Here is a 23,150-nt window from a genome sequence, read left to right on the forward strand (position 1 = left end):
AAAAAAAGCAAAATTAATTTCCAGGAATTGTATAAAACATAGGTAATGTATAAAAATGTACAAAGACAAATGGTTGTATATTGTGTGTTGATAGTGATTCTCCTTTAAACTAAGTGAGTGATGTCATGTGCAATTTAGTCTGGCAGAGAGCTGCATCAGGCACAGGAGCACATTGCTTCTTTACCTTGCCTTTTTCTCAGTAAACTGTTTAAACTGGATTACATCTTTTGTCATTCGTGCCAGATGCCTAATCTTATATGCTGTGATAAGTGCTTTTCAAATCCGTCTCTCACTCTGTCTACCCAGAAACCAACACTTCTGGCTCCTCCACCAGTGGTCACTCTGAAGAAAAAGAAGTCTCTTGGATCACCCATGAATCCCTTTTCTATCAAACCTCAGATGCCGAAGGTATCCTGATCAATTCGGAAATATCCATATGCTACATCACTGGTGAAATTGTACAATTTGAATTCAATAACTACAGCGTGTTGTGTTGTATGTCACCTCTGCAATACTAGGAGTCACCCTCAGCTACGGGGTTAAAGGCCAAAGTTATCAGGCCTCCGCCTTCTGACCCGGCCCCCAGGTTGTCGCCCCGCCCCCCTCCCTCCACACCTGCTCTTCCTGTGGAGAAGCAGAGGGCAAAAGTGGATGAGTTTGATGAAGAAGGAGGTAAGAAAGACAGATGAAACTGTTCTAGCTTTTGCCCCTTTTCTTGCTTCCAGCAACAAAAAATCACTAACCTTTTATGACACTGTGTTTCTCAGTGAATGATGTTCTGGCGTTTGACGGGGTGGACTTCGATGAGCCGATGGAGGTCGGGCTTGAGGAGCAGAAACCTGCGCTTAAAGAGGATGCTGACGCTTCACCGAAAGCGGCAGCGGTGGCTGTTAAAGTGGAGCCCAAAGCAGAGCCTCAGGACCCCGTCTTATTGTATGTTTTTGTCTGTTTGTTTGCTTCACCTACATTAGCAAATATAATTTTCCCCGCTCAGTCATAAAGTACTGCACATACATTATACACAATAAGCTAACATGTCAAAAAATGTTCCATCCTTTTCTAGATCCAGCAGGATCGGAAGCTCTTGGGGACAAGAGGAGGAAGGTGGAGCCAGCGAGGCTCCTGCAGAGATACAGGTCGACTCCAGCCGACTTCCACTGGTGGAGGGGGCAGAGGGGGAGCAGGTTTTTCGCTTCTATTGGTTAGATGCCTTTGAAGACCCCTACAGCCAACCAGGTGAGCCACATTCACACCCTGAGACGTTATGTAGTGGATGCTATATAATGTACAGCCATAATCCAGAGATTCTGCATAGATTTGTGGAACACATCCTGGTATTTTTACCTCATTTGTGGCCTAGGTGTGGTGTACTTATTTGGAAAAGTGTGGATTGAGTCTGCACAGTCTCATGTCAGCTGCTGCGTCACTGTCAAGAACATCGAGCGGACGATGTATTTCCTGCCCCGCGAATATGTAAGTTTCCCACTCTGTCATGTTACTGCCAGGATATTACAGAAAAAAGATCACCATGTTCTTAGAAAGAACCAGTATTCTTCCCCTTTTATATGCTTTTTTGGAAAACCCACCAAGCTCATACTGGAAGATATTCGCTCTTATGTGATACTCGAATGAGAATTAGGGCTGCAAATGCAAATTTGGTTGCCATCACTTCTCCAAAACACTTCACAATATAAAGTTTTTTTGTGTTTGCTGGAATTCTAAAAAGTAAGGTTGTACTTCATTTGTGTGAATAGATGTTTTTACTATTTAAAGCACTATTCACATAGAACGAGTATCACCTGGTGCTCTCTAGTAATTTGTAATAATCTTGGAGGTCTTCTGTGATCTTAATCCCATATCAATCTTTTATGTCCATGATTTGTATTCATTCCATTGCAAATTACATACCATATTTTGCAAACACAGAGATCATGTGATAATGTGGGTTTTTTGTTTTCTCCGTGCCTCTTCCCTGGTCAGGATTTATGGAGGCTGTGTTGGCAATTATAATGAAAGTTTTGACAGCATTGTGGGTGCAAATTCAGCTCATGTCATTCAGGAAGCTGATATTAAATCGAGCCTCGACATCATATCTGGGGAATAATGTCAGTAAATTTGAATTAAATATAGACTTCACTTAACCCATGCAAATAAGCTGCACACAACACATATGTGGGGGGATCATTTTGTAAATTACACGAGGTTCTCTTGTAATACTAATTCCATGCAAATAAGGCTTAAGACACAGTACACAATGCGGTCCCCATCCCCAAAAAATCTGTAAAGCTAAAAGACAGTACAAAGTTACTGAGGGTAGATTTGTCTCACATGTAACCTCTGTGTGTGTGTGAAAACACTTTAAGGAATTCTTTCAAGTTTTTGGCTGTTTTTTCATGAACAGAAAGTGAACACGAAGACAGGGGAGGTGTCCGACACTCCTGTAGGAATGATGGATGTCTACCAGGAGTTCAACGAACTCTCGGAGAAATTTAAGATCATGAAGTTCAAGTCGAAGGTCAGTGCCAACCTTTAGTTATGGACTCTCTAGCATGAATGTCATTTTCTGGCAGGTTTGACATCATGCATGTCTTTTTTGTGTTTGTCCTACAGAAAGTGGAGAAGAGCTATGCTTTTGAAATTCCTGATGTGCCCACCCAGTGCGAGTACCTGGAAGTCAGATATTCTGTGAGTGGATGTGTGCACATACACCCTTGCTGGGTAGAAATGATCCAGACCTTTTATTATTTTAAATGATAACCTATTTTTCATGTGGTTAATCTCATTTTTGCAGGCTGAGTTCCCTGCGCTGCCTTCAGGCCTTAAGGGGGCGACCTTTTCCCATATTTTTGGAACCAACACCTCCAGTCTGGAGCACTTCCTCCTCAGCAGGAAGATAAAGGGGCCTTGCTGGCTGGACATCAAAACACCACGTGAGGAGGATGTCCCTTTGTCTATAAAATCTGAATTATAAGTCTTTTTGCTCGAATAACAAATGTAATACCTTTGATTTAGTTTAACTTGACTTGTTTTTAAGGGTTTTGGCTATTTATAAGAACAATACATTGTATGTTGTAAGTCTCACATATAGTCCCTGTGTCCGTTAGAGCTGATCAGCCAGCCGGTCAGCTGGTGTAAGGTGGAGGCTCTGGCCCTGAGGAGTGACCTGGTCACTGTGGTCAAAGACCTGCCCCCTCCACCCATCACCGTCATGTCCATCAGCCTCAAGACTATCCAGAACCCCAAGACACACCACAATGAGGTCAGGATGAATTTGCTGTGTTATTTAGCCATGCTTTTTTTATCATGTGCTCCGAAAAACTGAGATACTTAATGAGCAAGAGCATGATGATAAAAATGTTCCTCTGCAGATTGTGTCCCTGGCTGCACTGGTCCACCACTGCTTCCATATGGACAAAGCTCCACCTCAGCCTCCATACCAGACCCATTTCTGTGGTATGTTATTTATACTCATTATGTAATGCATGAATGTGATAGAACTTTAAAGCTAATTTGACAAGTGAAAGTATGAAAAAAGAGTAAAATGGGACAGGCTTTATATTTTTTTGTCTTTGCAGTGGTCAGTAAACCGGCTGACTGTATCTTCCCCTACGACTTCAAAGATGCTGTGAGGAAGAAGGTGAGAGAGATCAGTGGTTTACAGATCCAAGGACTATAAACAATATAAAACATTTGATTCACGTGGCACTTAAATTAAAGCTGTTTGTACATGGTTTTATAGGAAGGTGGTTTGGTTAAATTTGTACAAAAAGCAGATTCTATTAGAGTTGATTGAGAGTATATCTTGATTGATGGGATTTTATATTTAATTGAGAGTATATTTGTACTGACAAAAACATTGATGATTTGACTCCTTTCTTTTGTCAGAATGGGAAGGTGGAGATAGCTTCTACAGAGCGGACTCTGCTTGGCTTCTTCCTGGCCAAGCTGCACAAAATCGACCCTGATGTGCTGGTGGTGAGTAGATGTTTGGATGGATTGATTCTGTGCAATTTTTCTGAATCAGTTACAGACAAAACATTTGCCCAGATAATGGTGCAGTGTTTTATCTGGGCAAAAAATTGTACGCTAATCCTCAGTCTTTTCCTGCAGGGTCACGACATCTTTGGTTTTGACCTGGAAGTGATTCTGCAGAGGATCAATGTGTGCAAGGTTCCCCACTGGTCTAAGATCGGACGCCTCAGAAGGGCAAATATGCCCAAACTAGGAGTAAGAAGAATGAAAATCTGTTGTGATGTAGTAGATGTATTTTTTTGTTTCATATTTTACATCACTAATCTTTGTTGTGCGTGGCAGGGTCGTGGTGCCTTTGCAGAGAAAAGTGCAACCTGTGGCCGTCTGGTGTGCGATGTGGAGATCTCAGCCAAGGAGCTGATTCGCTGTAAAAGTTACCATCTGACCGAACTGACTGCACAAGTTCTGAAGACAGAGAGAGTCACAATCCCTTCGGAAAACATCAAGAATCTCTACAGGTTTGTTTGTCCTTAAAGTGAGAGTTTAACCAAATGAGAAAATCATTGTTCTCGCAAATATGTATTTGCTCTTGCGTCTATGCTGCAACAGAAAACAATAAAGTGTCTGTCAGTAACTCTCTTGATCTTCTGCTCTATGTAAAGTTTTATTTATTTTCTTTTTAAAGAACACAAATGAGAATCGCTTTACCATTAAATTGTATCCTAAAACATGTTTGTCTGTGTTTGTGTGATAGTGACTCTCCTCACCTGCTCTACTTGTTGGAGTTGACCTGGACAGACGCCAAACTGATCCTCCAGATCATGTGTGAGCTCAACGTGCTGCCGCTGGCCCTGCAGATCACCAACATTGCCGGCAACGTCATGGTAATGCACAACAATACTATTTCCAACAAAAAAAAACCATTAAATGTTAGAACACAGCTATTGTCTGACCTTATTGCTCAGCACGAACAGAAAACGCAAACAGTAATTAAAACTGCAGTCGCTTCACAATTTGCTGAATGTCATGATACTAACATACAAATAACTGATGCTTAAAGTGCATCCTGATCTCAGAAATGTCTGCACCAACAACAGTATTTAAAGAAAGCAGTTTAAACACACTAGACAAAAGAAACAGGAATGGGCAATCATTGAGGTTTTTGAATTCCAGGCAGCAGCTCCTCTCGTTTATTTTACAGCTGGAATACAAATACTGAAAATTGAAGTCCGAAACAAAACAGTTTGCTGACAAAAGCTAGACCCGGTTCTCCTGTGAATGAAGAGTAAAGCGTTAAATCATAAAATGTTTATCAAGAGCCAGCATATTTTGATCAACAAACATGTTTCAGGGAGAACTACAAAATAAAATACACAGGGAAACAGATAACATTTTAGATTTTAGTTTGAATGGGATATAAAGATGCCATCACCCCTGAACCATGCTTCTGATTGACTCAAGTCATATGCAGCCTCTGCTTCATGACTCGTTTCCTTTTGTTAATTTTATTTTCCACCTTGCTTCTTGTCTGCAGTCTCGCACTCTGATGGGCGGTCGCTCCGAGAGGAACGAGTTCCTGTTGCTTCATGCCTTCCACGACAAAAACTACATCGTCCCTGACAAGCCCTCCTTCAGAAAGGCCCAGCTGGAAATGGTAAAGCCTCACACAATCACGCACAGCTTCTTTTTGTAATGTTGAGTCATGTGACAAATGTTTTATGCCCTTTTTCTCTTTGTTTCTGTGTCCCAGGTCGAGGGAGAAGAAGATGTGGATGCAGGGAAAGGCAAGCGGAAAAAGAAAGCAGCATATGCTGGAGGTCTGGTGCTGGATCCTAAAGTTGGTAAGTCACTGTTTTTAGTTTAAAGTGTCCTTTTATTCTGTATATGCATATTTCTATAACCTCTCTTTCCCTTTACGCAGGTTTCTATGACAAGTTTGTGCTGCTGCTCGACTTCAACAGCTTGTATCCGTCAATCATCCAAGAGTTCAACATCTGCTTCACCACTGTGCAGAGGGAGGCTCGTAACGCACAGAAGAAGAAGGATGAGGTGCGTGCACAGTTTGTTCATATGTTTGCTGCAGAAACAGGTGTGTTTGTTAAACTTATGGTTTAAAGCTGTACCCGATTCAGAGTTTCACCAGTTGAAATCAGATTTGGAGGTTTAAACAGACTCAACATCCTGGTCCCCAGCCTTTTTTATCCTCAAGGAGATCTTAAAGATGACTTCCAGCTTTTATCTCCATGGTTACAGGAAGATGACCCAGAGGAGATTCCCGAGATTCCAGATTCAGACCTGGAGATGGGAATCCTGCCCAAAGAAATCAGGAAGCTGGTCGAGCGGCGTAAACAGGTCAAACAGCTGATGAAACAGCAAGACATCAACCCGGACGTCTACCTGCAGGTAAACACAAATATATCTACACATGCACACTGAAACACTCAGATGCTGAACACACTGTGTAATTATTTCCAGTGTTGATCTTGAATATCAACAATAATATATAAGTTGGTGTGAGTGCTTGCCTCCCTTTTGTTAGTTTCCAAAGTTATTTTTCACTTTTTTTAAAATTTAAAGTTACTCGTAAAAGGTATAGACATAATAAATGTATATTTTATTTTCCAAATGTAATAGGAATGTTCAATGTATTATTTGGTTTGTATTGTGTGCCAAACCAAAACCTTCATAACTAAGAGTTAAATACATATATGTGCATTGTGACACCCGAATTGTCTTCTCTTATGTACCGAAGTCTTTTTATGGCCAAAGTATGCGGAATAAAAAATATAGGGATGCTTTGTCATCCTCAAAATCCAAAGCACTGCAGTAAATTACATATTTATTCAACCACAGATCAGTGAAAAGATGTTTGGATCGTGCTAGTTTATTGATGGACAGCAGTTGAGTATTTTGAGTGTATTATAGTCTTCTGCTCTCAGCGAAAATAGATAGTCAAGCATATAGCTCTTTAGCAAGTGCATTGGTGCTGTTTGAACATTTTCATTTAGACTTAAAACTGCACAATTGTTTAAATAGACAATCACAGTTAGCTCTTAGTCCAACTTAAGTAAAATGGTAACCACAAGCATATAGTGTATACCCATAAGCTGATAGACTCAGCTCAGGTGTGGTCAACCGTCTAAGCATGGTGATGAACGTCACTAATCTTGCACCTAGCTGAGATGTTTCTATTGTCAACTTTTTTCATTTACTGTTGAGGCAACTCCTAACCTATAAACTTCATAACTTCCTTCCCATCCTACCATCCTTTAATCTATTCTGCCTAACTTGTGTCTGTCTGTCCATCAGTACGACATTCGCCAGAAGGCTCTGAAGCTGACTGCCAACAGTATGTACGGCTGCCTGGGATTCAGCTACAGCCGCTTCTATGCCAAGCCACTCGCTGCCCTGGTCACACACAAGGGCAGAGAGGTGAGTGTATCCTGCATACCGCGCATCAATGCATCAGTGATTTTAGCCTTAATAGTTGCCTAACGTGTTAACTGCCAGACATCTGATAGCTAATACAGAGCCAAATGAGCTCAAAAAGAAGATGATCATGGTTAAATGGAAGTGGTACCTTTTAATGCAGGGTGTACAAACACACAAAACACGCTTGGAGTGATTAAATAATGAGTCCTTTTGTGATTTAGATTCTAGTTTTTGGAGGCACCTCAATAAAAATGAAAATACTTTCATTTTCATCCACAAGAGGGCACTGCTGCATCAAATTTCACGTCACGCAACACTCCTACTATTTCATTTTCTCTCTGACTTCTGCCACATCTTCTATTTCTCGTGCTCTTGTCTCACATTTTGTTATCCTTTTTCTCCACAACATTATCTCTTCCTCCTTCACCCTGTGGCCTTCTCCGCTCTAAATATGGCCATAGCCTCAAGTTAAAATCAGAATAAGAGACCTGTTGTTTTGTCTGTGATATCAATAGCTCTGTGTAAGTATTTTCCACTAACAAAATGCCACAGGCGCAAACATGAAGCTCACACACTCTCCATGTAAAGTCTGAATGTGGAATGACTGCTTTCAACACACACAAATGGAACAAAACGGGCGTGCACGCTCAATAAATTGGCCCATAGAAGCATGTGTACTGCATGACATAAACAGCTAAATCTGGTATTGTAACTGAACACCACACACACACACTCTGTCCCACCATGTCAGTGGTTGTACTCATGTTCATTTAATGAGCTCCAACAGTACACATCCTCAGCAGAGGCGTCAAGCTTTGCCTCAGGGGAGTCCTTCATTAAGATCCCCTTACACACTCATTGTGCTCACTAATAGAGGGCAGGGCAGTTACTCAGTGTGTGCGTGTTTGTTATTTTGTCAGTCCATTTGTGCCTGCAGTCACGCTTGTTGTTCGGCTGACAGAGCTACATTGTAAAAGGTGCAGATTTGATTCGCTGGTACAGGTGGGAGTTTCTCTCCCTCGAGACGCACTGCTTGTGTGTGCCAGAGGTGGATGGGTTAATTACATTTTGCCTTCTTCTGGCTTCATTTCATCCAGGAAGTGGCACCACTCTCAGCCACGAAGTCAGCTACATTTACAGTACCTCAAATAGTGACATTGCTGCACTCTGCAAACAGCCCTGAATAACAAAATGCTGTAAATATAAATAGAGTTGGTTAAAAAGTCTTTTTCAAACTTCAACCAAAACAACACAACATTTCTCCTTGTAGCATAATCCCAGTGTATTGTAGTTAAGTGGTAGCAGTTTAGGTTAAAAATATTCTAAACATTATCCTTTATCCTTTGCAGTGTTAGCACCGACAGCACTGGTTACACCACACACAAGTAACTAAAGTGTTCTCCTATAAGGTGCACAACTACGCAGTGTTGTCATTGAGGAATATCAGGGTGGTAATAACACAAGCGTTTCCTATTTTGATCCAGTCGTTCAAAAATACGCTGACATGGATATATTGGCCCTTGCTTATGATATTAAGTGACATTTTGTTTTTGTTCATCAATAAACATACACATTTAAACAACATGTTTACATAGAAACATATGAAGATAATCCTTTCAGAAAGTGGCAATGAAATGTTTTGCGTAATACAAATGACAGAAACTGAACATAGGAGCAAATATTTAAAACATAAAAATGGAGAGGTTGAAAAAAAACACTGATGCAGTTGTATTTGTAATGTAAACACAGGATATACATCAAGGTTTTGTGAGAAACTGCCTTAATACTGATGCCTGCAGGTCCTCTTACTGGTTGTTCCAGAAGTGAAGACTGTATAGATATAAAAAACAAAATGTTTAAAGAAGGCTTAGGTTGAGCTCAAGGAAACAATCAAAGGAAAGTGTCAGAGTTTAAGAGAAAAAACCTTGAAGGAATGTGTGTTATATATCATACCTGACAGATTCAAGTGATCCCAGTGACTGATATGAAAACTCAATGTTGACTCAACATGCTAAAATTAAAAGACAGATAATAGGCCTCATATAATGTGTGCTAAGAGGCTGCTGTATTTTATATTATAGAAATAGTCATCTTTGTATACATGCCAACCTCAGCCAGGAATACCGATTGTGTTAATAGATATTCTGATAGATTTTAATAGATTTATTAACATTTAAAAGGTTACAGATAAGATAAAGGGACATTTTACCCCCAAATCAGAGATACTTATTTTTTCTTGTTACCTGTAGTGCTATTTATCAGTGTAGATTATTTTGGTGTGAGTTGCTGAGTGTTTGAGATATCAGCTGTAGATATGTCTGCTTTCTCTCCAATGTAATGGAAGTAGATGGCGCTCAGTTTGTGCTGCTTCAGAGCACCAAAGAAATACATTAAAAAACTCAACACCAGAAATCATGACACAGTTACTTCAAATAATCCACAGACTTTATTGTGAGAAGCGTCATGTAGGAACTTTTTTTCTTTCTACTGAACTACACCTGCCAACTGTATCACTGCACCGAAGGAAGAGTGCATCTACTCACGGACGAAAGGCTCGCGCTCATGGCAGTGCCAGATAACAGTAAACATTAATGGTGTCCTCCTTGGCTAAGCTGTAACGTTGCATGGCTTCCTCTGTGCAGTGTTACAGATGGGTGGCTTAGATCGGTAGAAAGAAGATAGTTCCTAACTGCTCACAACAAGGTCTGTGGATTATTTGATAAGATCATGATTTCTGGAAAGATTCATCGCTGTTTAATTTCTCAAATGTATTTTTTTTTTGGCTCTTTAAACCACCAACAGAGTACCGTCTAGTTCCATAATATTCAACTGAAGGCAAACATCTTATCAGCTGATATCTGCAAGACTTTACAACTTACACCAAAAACAATCTAGATTGATAAAAGTGTGTATTTTTGATTTTGGGTTGAACTGTCCCTTTAAACCTACTCTTGAAACCTGCTGATGACCTGCTTCGATATCACTTTTCTCTCAGTCTTCTGAAGTTACCCAGTTTGACGAGGGGACATTAAACTAATTGGATTGTATTTTATTAGTTGCATTAGTACATTGCATACAGTGGAGAGTGATATGCCAGATTAGAGCGACGTGTGCGTCAAAAGGTCATCCATCAGATCTGAACCCGCAGTGTGCTGAGTACACGGCATGGACCTCAGCTTACTGAGGTAGTACGAGATCCCACTTTGCACGATCTAAGTGTTTTGTTTACTTTGTATCCATGATCCTAGACACCAATCTATTTATACTGCAGGCTGTGTGTTTTTGGAGAGCACAGCATCAACACAACAACCAGGGACTCCCACTGTAAATGAGATGCTGTAAATAATGTTGTTGAGGATAATTTAGTGCTCTTAAGTCTTTATTTGGGCTCTCATTTATTAGATATTCTGTGAAGAATCTTTGATATCTGCAAACATTTGTGATGCAGTTGGATAATTACATTTTTATCTGATAAATTGTGTTAGTCACTACTGTTTTAAACTGCATTATATTTAACATTAATGTGGAAGTTTTGTCATGATCCTCCAGGTCAACAATCTAATTATTTCTGGATTGACTACACGAACGTAAAGCTGGTCTTTTTAACTTCTAGTATCAGGGCTTTCAAACACTAACCATACACAATAAAATAGGCAGCTTAGCTTTTTTAACAAAATTATGTTACCTAACCAAGAGCCATGAGAGATGCAGGCTCTGTGAACAATTTTAAACGACAACAGAAAACACACTTATTTAATTGGGCTTTTAGATAATGTCATTTTTTCATTCTCTTAATTTATTACTCTTACTGGTCTCAGTTTTTACTTTCACTTATACATTTTATCGACTTTATTTTTATTGTTTAATTGTTTTGTCTATTTGCCCTTGTTTTGCCATTTGTTTTTCTTGCATTTTGATTTTTAGAGCAAGTTAAGCTACATCTCGTGCACTCTAAATTAGGTTTATTATCAGTATATTTTTTTATTATATGTATGCCGACTGGCTCATGTAAAGATGCATAGAGCTGTTTGGTCCAGGCAACAGTTTAATAACCGTAAGCCAAGTAGTTCTTGGTAGTTTCCGACTGCAGCGAGCCAGAAAGGCCAGCTGGCATTTATGGCGGGGTTTCTAGTGTATTTGTGGGTATTGCCGTTTGCACCCCGACCCCCATTTTAATCGTCACATTTGCACTCTACTTTCATATCGTGATTTAGGAGGCTTTTTATTTTTGTAATTGTAACACGTACACAGACCACTTCTCTGTCCGCGGTGTAAATCCACCCTCCCGCCCCCTCGGCGCGCTCCCTTCATCTGTTTGGACGAGTGTGCAGGGTGAATGTGCATGTGTTCTGTGTATTTATTGATTGGCTTAGCTCTCATCTTTCTCTCACTCTCGTTTTAAATTGAGGCCTAACCCCCCTGCGGCAGGACGGGTCAGACCCAGGGGCCACAGTGGTTTCTCAGCCCAGGGAGGGTTCAGATGAGGGGGCTCAGGGGGGGATGACAGACCCTTGGCGGTGGCTCTTCTGATCAGATGTGCCAACTTAAGAGGGGAAAGCCCCCACTTAGCTCCCCTCCCGACTCTTGTGTGCGCTTCTTGAGTATGTCTTGTATCTATCTGCGTCTGCATGTATATGTCGACGTACATGTGTCTGTGCGTGTGCGCGCACAAGTGCTACTGGCCGAACTCTGCCCTTTGTCGGGGGACCATTTGTTGTGGCCCTACTCTGTCCTGGTATGTGTGGGTATTAAGGGGGGGATGATGGGTATTAAGAGGAAGGTGAAGGTTTAGGATTACACAGCCACAGATTGATGTCCCCCTCAACCCCTCAGCGTTATTTTGGGTTCTTTTGTATGTTCGCCAGAGAACAGTTGGGTGCAGAGAAACTGATATATGAAACACGGACAACTTACACGCATGTGGTTATAATAGGCTGATAAATGCATTTGTCATACCAGGAAGACTTTTATTGTCCATCGACCGCCGGCTGGTGAATCCCTGACTTCGGTTTCACTTTAGAAAATTAAATGGAAAGAAAGGAAGATTTTCTGCAGATGCTCTTGTGGAACAGATCTGTTGCAGGAAAAACTCTACAGCATTTGGCTCGTCGTTGGTGTTAATTTTCTTTGCTGGTGTTAATGTTGCTAGTCATAGCAAATAGAGGAGTATCTGTTAATAGTCAAGGGCACCACAAAAGCTGCATTTCCTGGAGTGCAGTTCATCTTACGTGTGTTTTAAATGGAAGAAATGGCACAGAATGAATCAGTAGCTCTTTTTTATTACCCATTTTTGTAATTTTGGCAGTTTTTTAAAGCATGTTAACCACCTTATGTATCTGAACACAAGCTGTGTGTGTGTGTGTTAGTGTGTCTAATTCCTCCTAATCGAGTGATGTTAACAACAGAGGCTGCTTCAAGCCGTTGATTGTTGTGGAACGCAGATTGGTTTGACCTTTGACCCTTTTGCCAGCAAATCTGACAACTGTTAGCAGGTGTGTGTGTCTCAGGACAGAGGACGACTCCGCAAAGCCATTCTGCTGTAATTGAGTCTCTGTCCTTGTGTTTAAAAACAGCCTGACAGGAGCTCGTAGTTCACATTATTGGATGGCATGCAGAGTGAGGGATGGAAGCGGGCTTGGGTAACGGAGCGAGGGTGTGGAGAGGTCAAAGTTTGGTTTAGGTTAAACCTCTGTGCGCACTTGTGTGTGTGTGAGGTTGCGTGTGCTGGTAATGAAGTCTAAGTAAATATTGTTGCCCCCAGTGTCCCTCGTTCAGTTTCTGTATCATTCCTCTTGTCTCAGGAATCACAAATCATTTCCCCGAATTAGACGCAGGAATACCTAAAGCAGCCTATCATGTCTCGTCTGTGTGTGCGTCCGTCAGGCTGCGCCGTGATGTGCTGTGAGTAAATGTTGTTGCCCCCATTTCTTTCATTCAGGGTCTCAAACGCTGCTGCGGTCTCAGAATCACAAGGGTCGTTTTTACATTTCCCCGAATTAGATTTAAGAGTACATAAGCCTGCCTACACTGATGTGTGTGTGAGCGCATGTATGCACGCTCATATCTGGGGAAATGCGGGCTGCATGTTTCCATGGTCCGGTACTCCGCAGAGCTGGCTTTACTGCTGATAGGAGTGGACTTAACAAATAGTCACATGGGAGCAGCGCTGCTATTTTGGCGACATTAGCTTGTCTGTGAGGGCTGACAGTGGACAGGACAAGGTTTCAGAATCTAAACTGCGACTTTAGCAACACCTGCTAATGAGGCCATGTGAGACCAGGCTAATAGCAGGGATTATAATTCACTGCGGATTGATCTGACATATGGTGTCTTTATCAGGGCCATTGATAGAGTTGTAAATGAGAGGACAATTAGTACATGGTTGAAACTGACTTGACAAGTAGGTGATACTCATGTTCACTTCTATTATAACCTCAATATTTCCAGACTTATGACCCTAATGAACTCAATCCCTTTAATCTCCTTTACTGCATTTGTTTCATTGAACCAAAAATAGAACAATATATTAACATTTTACTACTTCTTGATTTAAGGACGGAGAGAAAGTTGTAACTTGAGCCTCCTTTATGCTTAGTGCCCACTAAATTACTGACATGTGCTTACTTTATTTCCTTGAATACCAGTCCCTGCTCCCATTCACACACAGCCACCATCCAGGAAATGTTTCTGACCATTTCAGGGACACACTGCTTGTGTGGAAAGAGATTGAAAATTCTTGGCCAATAGCTGATAATGACATGTGTTTTTGTTGATTATTTTGTTTTCCTCATTTTGTGCCACAGAAACAAATAAATCTTCATTATATTTATTTTTTTATATAAAAAATTCTAACTTTTAAAATTCACTCATTATACTGTATTTGAATGATTGCAAATTCAACCCCAAAAATGTACTAAACAACCTTCAATATAATCGTCTTTAACATAAAAAAAGATGTTTAAAAATACTTGCTCCAAAAGTCTTTTTATTATATAAAATCTGTCATAATTCCCTATCTAATATCTGGTTTACATTGCTGTGAAATCATCACCAAATGTCTCCTTCAAACAACTGGGTCTCCTCCTACAGATTTCAGCAGCCGATAGATGGGTGCATCCCTAAAATAGATTCATACAAGTTAAACCTGTCTCATTTTATGAGATTGAAGCTGATGTGTAATGACAAAGGTCATTTTATCCTCCTAAACCGTCTATTGCCTGTTATCTCAAATATCACAGTTTAATGAGCCCTTTTGGCTATCCACACGTACATTATTTATTTGCCTGACAACATTTTAAGAATTCACTGGTAACTACTTTGACTGCGCCACGGATGAAGTGACACACCAGGATGTGTCCTTTCCAGCTATTAAAGTACCACATTTTTAATTGAGCAGACAGCAGGAGGATTGCTGTCATTGTCGAGTTATTTTCGATGAACGCCGGCGTTTGTGATCTCAGCCGGTTGTATTAAATCAGACGCAGCTTTACAACAGATTGACCCTCCCAGTAGCAGACATGAGAACACAGCAATGGCATCTGCCAGGACAGGTGTGCGTGTGTGTGCGCGCGTGTGTGTGTTTGCACTCATGCATTCTTGCATGCAAGTGCAATCATTTCAGTGAAAGAAGAATTTTCATTCTCTGCATGTGTGTACGGAGGTGTGTGCACCTGAGAGCTCACATGAGCAGAAGAGAGGACTACAAATCTTTTATGCATCTTTGTGTGCGAGATTGTGTTAGCGAAAGAGGGGTGTTTGTGTATGTATGTGCACACATACACACACGCCTTGTGTACGTGTTGTGTGCACGACGCCCCCCCCCAGCTTTGACAGTGGTGTGTTCCTCCACAGGTGCTATTTCAGTCGGCCGACTGTCATCCCAAAATGCTTTTCAGCTGAGTGCTTTTCAAAACAATCGTCACTGGTGCCCCAGGCTCTTTTTACAAGGGCCCTCTGCCGAACTGAGGTTTAACATGCTGCCTCTGATCTGCTGATCAGAGGGTGTGTGCATGTGTGTGTGTGTGGGGGGAGATGGATTTCATCTTTGTGTGTATCTCTGTATTATCTTTATTGCTTCCTTTCAATCTATAAACCATTTGTCACTCATCCAATGCAGATCAGTTAAGACCCACATTCTTATTCAAAATGACAGCCTGGCAAAAGACAAAAGATATTTTGATGAGGAGGTGGGGGGAATGAAATGAAGAATAACACGAGAGGGACATGACAACAAGACACATAACACTAATAGATAAGGCGAGCAAATGGCTGAGCAACAGCTGGGGAAAAGCCAGATATCACAACAAGGCTGAACCAGTCATCAATTAGCATGACAGGGTGCAATATCACACAGCTAATGGGTACAGCTCATGTGCAGACACAGGGGTGCACATGCAAAGACATGAGACATTGTTAAAAGCACTAAATTAAAAGGGATCGCAAGCTGTGAAAAGTCAAGTCAGAGACTGGGCGCATGCAGATTTTACAATGAGATATTAAATGTTTTAAAGAATAGATGGTGTTAATTGTAAAAACATCAAACCTCCAGTATCTCACTCTCAACTTTTCCAACTTAATTTCTGTTCTGAAAACCTTGATTTAGGTTTAAATCAGCTGCACTAGTCAGCTGGACAGTATTTGTCATTTATCGTGGACCTGTGCTCCTGTAGTTGTCTCCCTCGTTCACTTCGTGGCAGCTTTGAGTGTTACAGACTACAGCAGCACCACTTAACCCAACTACATCTTTTAGCAACATTGGCAGGGTCAGATGCCCTGAAGTCTGTGTCCTCAAGTCTCAAGGCAGATTGTTGGGTACATTATGTTTTAAAAATGGGGAGCACAAAGTGAAAATGTCACCTGTAAATTGTGCAAGTCAGTGTTGAAATACTGAATGAACACAAGAACTCCCCACAGCACTCATGCACTACTGTCAGGTCTAATACTAGTTGGTCTGACAAAGCTGCAGCTACAGACTGCAGTTTCTTGAAGTTACTTTCTGCTTCAAGTTGACGGTTTATTGAAAAATATTTTAATCAATTTCAAAGAAACACTTCACCCCCAAATGACTATTTGTGTAAGAAGACTTTATTTTTCTTGCTTACCTCGATGGTGAATGAAGAATCTAAAACTAGAGAAAATTCTTCATTAACTAAAGTAAAAGGGGTCCACATTTAACAGCAAAACTATATAGAAGCATCAGTTTTCAAACTCTCATAGAATTCATGCAGTATAATCCAAGTCTCTTTTATCCAGTTATACAACTCAGTACTTCCTAAAAAGTCAGCCCTGTCCAATGGGGAACTGAACCAAAAGTGTCACTTATCTATTCTCTCCTCAAAGACAGACTCCACTGACAAAAACAGTCATTGTACCTCGCTGAATCAAGGCTGCCTTGATTGGTTAGTTTGTTTTCTATTATTGTGTGACTTTGGTGAATCTAAACTAACCCTTTAAAACACCGTTTGGTGGTGTGTGCTTGTGAAATGAGCGATCAGCGCAAACTTATTCCCGTTTTCCTTCAACGCCTTACTCTTACTTATGCATGCTGGATTGTCCTGCATTTGTTCTTAATAGTTGTCTTAAAAAATATGAGTAGCAGTAGTTAATGGCAACACGTATACATGAGTACAGCAGAAGGCACTTTATTAAATACAGGAGGTGTGCGCTCGAGTCACATGATTGGGCTCAAGTCAGACTCAAGACATAAGTTTTAGTTACTCTAGACTTGACTTGACAACATCTAAAAAGACTTGCAGCTTGACTTGGACTTTAACACCAATACTTTGACTTGAGCCTTTTCATTAAAAAAAAACACTTGATAGTTTCCCCAAAGGTCCCAAGATGAAAAAAGTATGTTATTTATAAAGTTTGACAAAATCAAGTAACTTCCCTTATTTTCCTGATTTAACTAACTTTACCATTATCCAGACCCAGCAAGTCGGTGCTTAAATCCTCAGATCTACTTTGTCTGAAGCAGACTGTTAGTGTCCAATCAGGCTGCAGCAGAGATACATGAAAAACCACCGTTATATTAATTACCAACTGGCAAAAATGACACCAATGACAATTTTGTTCACGTACAAAAACTATGCGGGTGTCACAAAAACCAAATTGCAGTCTGAAAAACATGCATGTTGAAAATTACAGACACAACTGCCAACAACCTCATTTTAACAAATAAAAAAAAAGCTTTTAACACAGCTCAAAATAAATAAAAGCAGTCATTAATTTTTGGGAATGTTTTTTTTTCTTATTCTTTTTTTAAAATTGGAATTGCCCTCAGAAAAAGTGCATCATGACTCAAAACTCAAAGTTGCCTGACTTGACTTTACTTATAAAACAATGACATGGTTCCACCTCAGCTATATGCATATTAAGACACATGTCACTAATTTGACCTCCGGACGTTGTTGACCTAACAGCCCTCGCCTCCATCTTGGTCTGAAATGGGAGGATGACGTGGGATAAAGAGTGTAATTTTTTAAAAAAATCATCATTTTTTACTGACAAATCTTCATCCTTTACGCCGTGCGGCACCTATCAGTTAGCTGCTCAATTACTGTCCAGCCTAATTTCAGTGTTTTAATAATAAGGGGCTGAGAAGTGAAAGAGACATGAACGCAAGAAAACTGAGTGATGTTTTAGGCGTGATACAAGAAAAGAAATAGTCATTAAAAGATTTATAAAAGATTTTTATAAATGGGTAAAATAAGAAAAGAGGAGATTCACTGTGACTCATTGTTGACACCAAGCTATTGACATCGGACTCTGAGAAACCATACGTCATTGGAACGAGGAAATATCAGATCTTCATAACTTAAAGACGTATGTAATCCAGGTTTTCATTAAGTCTGCTAGATGCTAGCAAATGGTGAATAATGGCTGTCATAAGATCCCAGGGCTCACTGTGGCTTTTTCAAATGTCTTTGGATTGTCCGTCCACTTCTTCAAAACCAAAAGACGTTCAGTTTACGGTCACAGATGAGAAGGAAAGTAATTGCATCTTAAAAGCTATTACCAGTAAAGTTTTTCTAAAATAAAATAAAATTATAAGTCAAAATGGTTAATCATTGCAGCTCTGTATTTCATCTTATTTCGATAACCTGGTTGATGTGAAAGACTGAGTTGTATTACTGAAGGACACAGCGTCTGGACAAAGCTAAGTAACACGAGTCCGGCTTTTTCAGTTGTTTGCTCCAGTATGAGCGGCATGCACAGTGGTGACTAGTGTAGTCATCAGAGGAACGATGAACACACACACGCTCTTTGTACCCCCTGGGGCTATGTGTTTGCATTGGTCCATACAGTATGTGTGTGTGTCGGTATGTATCTAAAGATGAGCGCTCACACACACACGCAGTCAGTTGCACACATTGCATCATGGTCAAACGACTTGTCTTTCACGCGGTTCATTCCTTAAAGCAGTCTGTCCTGCTGGGACTGACAGCATATGGAAAACCTGTCTAAATGAGTCCACACATCAATTACATCAACGCATTCTCACCTCGCCTGCCTCCCCCTCCCGCCTCACTGTGCTGTCGCTCTGCCTCTTGTCTTTCCCACATCTCTCTCTTCATCACTTCTCTGCCCTTTCCTTCCATCTATTCTCTGATCATTCCCCTCTCCTTTAATCTCTCTCTCCTCCTTCAGTGCTTCTTCTTGGCGTTTTACTAGAGTAACAAGTGACACTGTAAAGTCTTTAGCTTATAGTAAATGTTAGATTTGTATGTAGAAATGTTGATATGATGACAAAACACCATGACACAATAGAAATGTGTCAACATTAAGAGATTTTGACTTATACTGAGGTAGCACTCCCTTATTATCTATATTAGTAGGTGTTCAAGTGGGGATGTCTGGTTTGAGATCTGTGAATCTGAAGGATTATCAGTTGCCAAGATGCTGTTCAGTGAGTTTTAATACTGTGGAAACCCCTAAAAGTGATCATATCTCTCTGGTTCAAATTGATTACATTTAGCTTATTTTTATAATAACCACATTTTTTGTGCCTCAGTACCTTCAGCAGCCTTGTTTGTAGGCATTATGTTTTCAGGTTGTACGTCAGTCTGTTGGCCTGTTCGTCTGATTCTAATTAATGCAATATCTCAAGAAGTCTATGAGGGGAATTTCCACAAATTTGGCGCAAACGTCCAACTGGAGTCAAGGATGAACTAATTTGATTTTGGTTGTCCAAGGTCATTGTGACCTCTCAAAACATATATTTGTCTAGAACTCAAGAAATCATATTCTAATTCTAACAAAAATTCACACAAACGTCTAATAGGATGAAATGACAAATCGATGACCTTTTATATACCAAAAAATCAAAGGTCAACTTCACTGTGACAGTATAATGTTATGCAAAAACACTTTTCTGGCCTTTACTTAATATCATATGACAAGAACAGTAGGGGAGACGTCTGGTAGGATACTGAATTGATGACTGTGATTTTGGGTGTCCACCTTGAAGCTGCTGATTGGGTAGATTTTCTGTGCTGCTGTGGGGAGAGGCATGTTAGGCATCCATGTTTTCACAGACATGGATATAAACTATAAGAGAAACGTGACGGGTGAGTGGAGGCATACATCTATAGGGCGGTAATTCTAGTTTATATATGATGCCGTGTTAAAAGACCCAATATTAACAAACTATTTGCTTACTGTCAACAAGTGTTTTGAGCGGCATTTATGATATTGTTGATCCATATAAGCGGTTGATCATTTTACTGTGAAATGCGATTTTTCCACATCTGGAAAATGATCCTGGCAGCAATCGCCTTTAACTTTTGTTGTGGCAATCCTTAAGGTAAACCATACGAATACAGTGTCATCTACACCGAATATGTGCTTAAAATGATTTGATTTTCCACACTGCAGCACATTGCTGGACAATGTTTTAGCAAAAGTTCTTTTCAGTGGACGCCACTACTTTTTCTTTTTTTTTTTCACCTCAAGCAATCACATCCAGTTGAATGGGACCACTTTAGATCAGCCAATGCAATGGACCCACACAAATGAATAAAAGTGCTATTGAATGTCTGAACACAGCAAGGCTACATTAGTTTTTCAAGGGGAATGTTTCAATTCAATGAGCAGGACTACTTTGTGGCAGTAAATGATATACAGCATTTTCCGTCATCATCAATCAATGTCATACCATACCTGTCTCTGCAAGATGTGCGATTGCTAGTTTGTGTGGTTACTTATCCATAAATTAATTCTCAATTTAATCGAATCTTAGTTTCTAGAAATTTCACTACAATATTATAGTATGATAAAACATTTATTCACCCACCCATATTTTAATCCTTAATGCAGATTAAATGGCTCATAACATTCTCAATACTTGTTAAAGGGATTTTGGTTGTTAAAGTACTCCAAGACCTGCTATTTGCATTTGTAGGACAGTTGTATACTTGTTGTACTCTGTTTGTTATACTTCTGATGGCCTTATGCCTTATACATGAAATCCCTGTTTTTTTGGGGGGAAAAAACCTCCCCCTCAAAACAAGAAAAAGCCCCTCAAAATGGTTCGCTCCCTGCTCAGCCAGACCCAGACAAAAGTGCTTTGATGCATTATATTTTCTTTGTAATGAGTCAGATACGTTCCGCCATTTAAGCCAAAATTTCACCGTTTTAGAAACACACTTTGTCGTGTCACAAGATGCAGCCTAAGCTCCTCACTCCTCAGTGGCATTTGTTTAGGGACAGAAGAACATCCTGTTCAGTGTCTATGTCTAGATTGTCCCACTGTGACATTTACTGTACTACATCTGCAACCTTTGTGTTAGTAGCCTGTTTCACTGAAGACACCAGCCATTCTTAGTTGGAGTGTTTGATACACTTCAACTTTTGGTCAAAATTATGTTGAAATGAGTAGAATCTTTCATGTGCATGTCTAAATTCGTCTCAGTCCTTAACGTTTTATTTTATATTTCTCAACAATGATCATTTCTTCAGCTTCTTTCTGTATGTTAAATAACCTGCTCTACACAAACTAAATGCAGCTCTGAGTCACATTTTTAACTTGGAAGAAAAAGAGCATTTTCATTCATGACTCGAAGGCTTTTATACCACAAACAATGCGTAATGTTTTGCTTTTAGAGGTATTGAAAATGTCTTAAAAACCATAGTTTTGCTCTGAAGATGTATCTGCCTGTTCGCTCAATCTGAATTTGAGACTTTCTGCGTGCTCTCCTCTTTGTGTCCTAAATTAGCGTGAGACAGGCTAGTCATTTTGTCTGCATTAAAGCTCAGCAGCACAAATCAGTTTGTATGTGCTTAGGCCAAGATTTCTGTGTGTGCATGAGTGTGTGTGTGTGTGTGTGTGTGTGTTTCTGGTGAGACCTTGACCTTGACTGCAGTCCCTAATGGAGGAGGCTGTTCTGTGAATGACTCAAACTCCCCCCGCCACACACTGGTATGTAGCAGCCCATAAAGCATGCTTAAGTCCCACTCTGGTTTCAGGGAGTGGAACACCCCCCCGGTCCTGCCGCGGCCCGACCCCGCCCCTTCCTCACACTCTGAAATAGCCACGTCCTTGTCCCCACACGGAGCACAGTGTGAGTCTGGGTGTGTATATATGCGGCTGTGGTTGATTGAGGAGCAGATTGCTGGTGACAGGTCACACTGCGTTCCATCCCTCCGACCCCCCAGATTAGCCACCCGGAGCCCCCACCCTGCCCTCCCCTCCTCTGGGCCCCCACCTGTTGGGATCCCTCCGCTGCTCAGTTCTCTCCCTCTTGCAAACACACAGTGGACAACCTGCGTTAACAGAATTCTCTTATTTGTCCGTCACTCACTCTGCGGGTGATAAAGGCCATTATGAGTCATTAAGGTGTGCGTGTGTGTTTCAGTGTGTGTTGCACGGCTGGGATGTGTGTGGGTTGAAAAGACGCCTGTCACAGCACGCTCTCATAATTGCCCTCTTAGCCAATTATCCCCCATTTAAAAGCAAGTCACCTGCTCTACTCCAGTGTCCACACAAATGCACACACACACACACACACATGAATACATAACAGAGAAGCTTAATATTTAATCCTTGTTTTTTCCTGAGTGATTTGTTTGTTTACTGTGATGAAATGGCGTACGAGTAGTAGAGCTTTTTGTTGTTTGTATCAGTCTCCATTCATGCTGTCGTGTCTGCTTTCTCCTCCAGATTCTGATGCACACCAAAGACATGGTTCAGAAGGTGGGTTATTAACAAACTAATAATACAAAATTAGTCAAGGAAAATGTACAATAAGAAGATATGACTTTAAATCCGCATCAGTTTCACAGTTACCTAAATAATAGTGAATGTAATGATAAAAAATGTTTGCAGTATATCGGTGCATGATACTTTTTTTGGTGCTGGATCACGTCTGGTATGCATATCCTGATTATTAAGAGGTAAAAATTCTAATTTAAAATTAGACTTTATTGATGCCTGGGTGGAAATATGCATCTTACAGGAGCACAGAGAAGGGCTATAAGGAGGATAATAAAAAGGATGAAGACCAATTTGAATGAAAGAAAGTAAAGAAAAAAATCAGTAGTAGAAAAAAAAGAATTCAAAATTAGACAGTCCCTTAAGGATTTCACAGGCTCTTTTTGGGATGGTTGTGGCCTGAGATGCCTGATTTCACGGCAGCTTTTCACAAAAAAATTTGTGATGCATGTCGTCACGATCAGCTGCTGCTGCCATTTGACGCTGAAGGACTGTCTCCATGAGTCGTTCTCCTCTTGCCCTCTCTGCCCAGTTA

At 40.5% G+C, this 23,150-nt stretch overlaps 1 protein-coding gene across 1 annotated transcript in view; it reads left to right on the forward strand.

Moving 5' to 3' along the window:
• The window catches only part of pola1 (polymerase (DNA directed), alpha 1), a 64,218-nt gene that overhangs the window by 2,576 nt on the left and 38,492 nt on the right, over window positions 1-23,150 (forward strand). Inside the window, exons 7-27 of the mRNA XM_042510657.2 lie at window positions 307-408; window positions 519-672; window positions 768-933; window positions 1,064-1,236; window positions 1,361-1,473; window positions 2,402-2,515; window positions 2,611-2,685; window positions 2,792-2,930; window positions 3,105-3,259; window positions 3,369-3,453; window positions 3,576-3,637; window positions 3,886-3,975; window positions 4,111-4,227; window positions 4,315-4,490; window positions 4,727-4,856; window positions 5,507-5,626; window positions 5,723-5,813; window positions 5,894-6,021; window positions 6,226-6,375; window positions 7,282-7,404; window positions 22,565-22,597. Coding sequence (XP_042366591.2) covers window positions 307-408; window positions 519-672; window positions 768-933; window positions 1,064-1,236; window positions 1,361-1,473; window positions 2,402-2,515; window positions 2,611-2,685; window positions 2,792-2,930; window positions 3,105-3,259; window positions 3,369-3,453; window positions 3,576-3,637; window positions 3,886-3,975; window positions 4,111-4,227; window positions 4,315-4,490; window positions 4,727-4,856; window positions 5,507-5,626; window positions 5,723-5,813; window positions 5,894-6,021; window positions 6,226-6,375; window positions 7,282-7,404; window positions 22,565-22,597 — 2,496 coding nt within the window. The remainder of the gene's footprint in view (window positions 1-306; window positions 409-518; window positions 673-767; window positions 934-1,063; window positions 1,237-1,360; window positions 1,474-2,401; window positions 2,516-2,610; window positions 2,686-2,791; window positions 2,931-3,104; window positions 3,260-3,368; window positions 3,454-3,575; window positions 3,638-3,885; window positions 3,976-4,110; window positions 4,228-4,314; window positions 4,491-4,726; window positions 4,857-5,506; window positions 5,627-5,722; window positions 5,814-5,893; window positions 6,022-6,225; window positions 6,376-7,281; window positions 7,405-22,564; window positions 22,598-23,150) is intronic.

The sequence above is a fragment of the Plectropomus leopardus genome, chromosome 21, assembly GCF_026936395.1.
Source record: "Plectropomus leopardus strain MGB_pleo_1.0 chromosome 21, ASM2693639v1, whole genome shotgun sequence".
In the NCBI taxonomy this organism is placed as follows: Eukaryota; Metazoa; Chordata; class Actinopteri; order Perciformes; family Serranidae; genus Plectropomus; species Plectropomus leopardus.